The sequence below is a fragment of the Diospyros lotus genome, chromosome 10, assembly GCF_014633365.1.
Source record: "Diospyros lotus cultivar Yz01 chromosome 10, ASM1463336v1, whole genome shotgun sequence".
In the NCBI taxonomy this organism is placed as follows: domain Eukaryota; kingdom Viridiplantae; phylum Streptophyta; class Magnoliopsida; order Ericales; family Ebenaceae; genus Diospyros; species Diospyros lotus.
This window is the reverse complement of record NC_068347.1, coordinates 2,141,271-2,144,929: the sequence shown is the minus strand read 5'-3', so window position 1 is coordinate 2,144,929 and position 3,659 is coordinate 2,141,271. Positions and strand designations below refer to the sequence as shown.

Genomic DNA, 3,659 nt, shown 5'->3' with positions numbered 1-3,659 from the left:
ACGACCGCCTTTATGCTAGCTTGTACCAATGTGATCATGGGCGGGTCCAAATATCTATGTAAGGGGAGGATAATTTTTTTTTTTAAATTTTGGAGCTTTCGATTATTCTCTTGTTAATCCAATTATTTGTATAAATAACATTTTTCATTTGTCACGATGGTTGTTCCATGCTTTTGTATAATGCCATTGTTTTGAGTGTGTGTTCACTAAATATGAGTTTTTCGAAACTCATATTTCTATATTTTCACTTTTTTTTTATGTGATCATTCAGACTTTTGATTATTTTAATTATACTTTTGAACCTGTATTTTTTAATCCATTTCACCTTTGTAGTTCGACATTTTTTCGTGTGACAACTCGAATTTTTTGTTATTTCGATTATTTTTATATGTGCATTTTCGAATCAATTTAACCTCTATACTTTGATATGTAAAAAAAAAAAAAAGGATAAAATGAGATGAGTCAATTTAATCATTTTTTTATACGTCAAAGTACATGCGTTAAATTGAGTGCAAAATATAGGTACAAGGGTATAGTCGAAACGACGAAACGGTTCGATGATCGCATAAAAAAACATAAAAAATACAAGAATAAAAATATAAATTTGGCCACATCTTATGTGTCAATTTCTTCCTTCGAGCTTCGAAGGAATGGTAAATGAAAGCAATCTCACTGCGTGCAGAATATAGCGAGAGAGAGAGAGAGAGAGAGAGCCGTGAACGATTGATGAAAGCAATGGTAAATGAAAGCAATCTCACTGCGTGCAGAATATAGCGAGAGAGAGAGAGAGAGAGAGAGCCGTGAACGATTGATGAAAGCAATGGTAAATGAAAGCAATCTCACTGCGTGCAGGATATAGCAATATTCTGCAAGCTATATATACACATACATATACACGTCCTGAATGTTCATAGCCATTCATTCAGCACAAACTAAACCACACATCAATCTTAAGAAATGGCCACGATTAATGGCGAAGAGAGAATTAGCACTACTGATGAGCTTCTCCGTGCGCATGCTCACGTCTGGAACCGTACCTTCGCTTTTGTAAGCTCAGCCTGTCTGAAATGTGCAGTTCAGCTGGGCATACCAGACATCATTCACCGCCATGGCCAACCCATGAAGCTTTCCCAGCTGGTTGCTTCTCTTCCTGCTCTTAATCCCTCCAAATCCCACTGCATCCCTCGCCTCATGCGCGTGCTAGCTCACGATGGGTTTTTCGTTGAGCTGAAAGCCGCCGCCGGAGAGGAGGAAGAACCCGAGTACACGCTCATGCCGGCCTCCCATCTCCTCCTAAGGACTACACCTGCGAGCGTGTCGCCTTCCCTGCTCTTGATTCTCGATCCTCTCATGGTAAATCCATTGAATTGTCTGACTCCATGGCTGGGGAACGACGATCCCACCCCGTTCCTGACTGCGAATGGACGGACCATTTGGGATTACGCCGGCCAGAACCCCGCCTTTAACTGTCTTTTCAACGAGGGCATGGAGAGTGATTCGCGTATGGTGGCGTCTGTGGTGATCGAAGAGTGCAGAGGAGCCTTCGAGGGGCTGAGCTCGTTGGTCGATGTGGGGGGCGGCACCGGGACGATGGCTAAGGCCATTGCGGATGCAGTCCCAGAGATGAAGTGCACTGTGCTTGATCTTCCTCAAGTAGTTGACAAGCTGCCAGGGAGAAAGAACTTGTTCTTCACTCCTGGAAACATGTTTGAGGCCATCCCCCCTGCAAATGCAATTTTACTCAAGGTATACTATTCCTCGTTCTGTGAGCATGTGCAATAGTCTGTTATAAGAATATAAAAATAGTTTATGTGTGAACTGTCTTTCTAAACCTGGTGAGATAAAAAAGGCCACTTTGTCCCTTTCCAAATTAGGCAAATCCAAAAGGTTCATCATCTAATTCTCTTCTGTTTTTGTTTTTTGCTTTGTCTATTTTGGGTCACAGTTGGTTTTGTTCTTATTGTTTCTAATTTGACAATATATTTGAGGTAATCCCACCTACAGATGCAATTTTACTTTAGGTATACTATTCCTCGTTTTGTTGAACATGGGCAATAGTCTTTGTAACAACGTCATGCACAAGATAAGAAAAACAAAGATAGTCCGTGGACTCGTCTTTTGACCCCCAATAAGTAAAAAAAAAAAAAAAAAAGCCACTATAAGCCTTTTTTGTAAGAGGAACCCTAAGGGCTCATCCTTTACTTCTATTCTCTTGTTTTTCACTTGTTTATTTTGGGGAAAATTTGGTTTTATTCTAGTTTCTAATTTTCGTTTTCAGTATTTTGTTAAGAAAAACAAGATAGGAAAACTTGTTCCTCACTTGAAAGATTAAAAAATATTTTATATCTAAACAAGCGAACCCTAATTTTTTTTCCCCTTTTATATGTCTTATCCATCTTTGTTTGCAGTGGATATTGCACGATTGGGGCGACGAAGATTGCATGAAGATACTGAAGCATTGTAAAGAGGCCATTCCAAGCAGACAGAAAGGAGGAAAGGTTATCATTATCGACATGGTGGTGGGACACCAAAAGCTAGAAGAAACAAATGCAATTGATGACAAGTCCACCCAAACACAGCTCTTCATTGACATGTTTGTGATGGGGTTGTACTCTTCGAAGGAAAGAACTGAGCAAGAGTGGGCAAACTTATTCTCCGCAGCTGGTTTTAGTGACTATAAGATAAACCCGATTCTGGGTTTACGATCTCTCATTGAGGTTTATCCATAATAAGTGATTCATAGTGTTGTGAAACTAAGTTATATATTAGTTTAAAACCTTTATATATAGGGGAAATAAAGCATCAATCTCAATAAGTTGTTTGTTTCAAACCTTTGATGTATTAGTAATTAGTGATATATAGATATAATATATAATGTTTTCTAGATTTAGTAAACATGTATTTCTGTCTCTTGCAGGACAAGCTTGTCTACTGATTTATGTATTCTAAGTGTTGCTTCTATTTGTTTAGTTTGATTTCTTAAGTGTTTGAAGCTAGGATTTGGTTGTTGGAAGCGGATGGCACAAACAAATATTAAATAATTGTTGTGGAGCATCTTAAAATTTTTACCTAAGTCATAAGCAGTTTCCTGTTGAAACTAAGGTCCTCCACTACAAAAAAAATAATTTTTAGCGATGAAATTTAGTGACGGATATTTCGTAGCTAATATGTTAAAATATTTTTTTAATTTAGTGATGAAAAGACTCTTCACAAAATTTAGCGATAGAAACCCCATCACTAAATAATTTTTAATATTTTTAATAAATTTAAAACTTTAGCAACGGAAGAAATCTATCGCTAAAAAAGAAAAAGAATAAATTAAAAATTAAAACTTTAGCGATGGAACAAAATTTGTCGCTAAAAAATAAAAAATTTAAAATTTAGCAACAGAACAAAATCCGTAGCTAAAAATTTAAAAAATTAAATTAAAAATTAAAAACTTTAGCAACGAAAAATATCCGTCTCTAAAAAAAAATTAAATTAAAAACTTAATATTTAGAGACGGAACAAAATCTATAGCTAAAAAATAAAAATAAATTAAATTCAAAATTTAAAATTTAGCGACGAAAAAAATTCGTCACTAAAAAATGAAAAATAATAAAATAAAAAATTTAAAACTTAGCGACGAAAAAAATTTGTGGCTAAAAAATAAAAACAAT

At 35.9% G+C, this 3,659-nt stretch overlaps 1 protein-coding gene across 1 annotated transcript; it reads left to right on the top strand.

Moving 5' to 3' along the window:
* Window positions 1-921: 921 nt before the first annotated feature.
* LOC127811894 (trans-resveratrol di-O-methyltransferase-like) lies at window positions 922-2,895 on the top strand. The gene is made up of 2 exons (XM_052352089.1): window positions 922-1,746; window positions 2,409-2,895. The coding sequence occupies exons 1-2, from the start codon at window positions 958-960 to the stop codon at window positions 2,727-2,729; spliced, it is 1,110 nt and encodes a 369-aa protein (XP_052208049.1). The 5' UTR covers window positions 922-957; the 3' UTR covers window positions 2,730-2,895.
* Window positions 2,896-3,659: the final 764 nt, after the last annotated feature.

Excerpts from the sequence above, each read along its gene's own strand:
- LOC127811894 (XM_052352089.1), top strand. The coding sequence starts at position 958 with ATGGCCACGATTAATGGCGAAGAGAGAATTAGCACTACTGATGAGCTT. Across the intron at positions 1,747-2,408 it reads CAAATGCAATTTTACTCAAG|TGGATATTGCACGATTGGGG; the intron begins GTATACTATTCC and ends CTTTGTTTGCAG.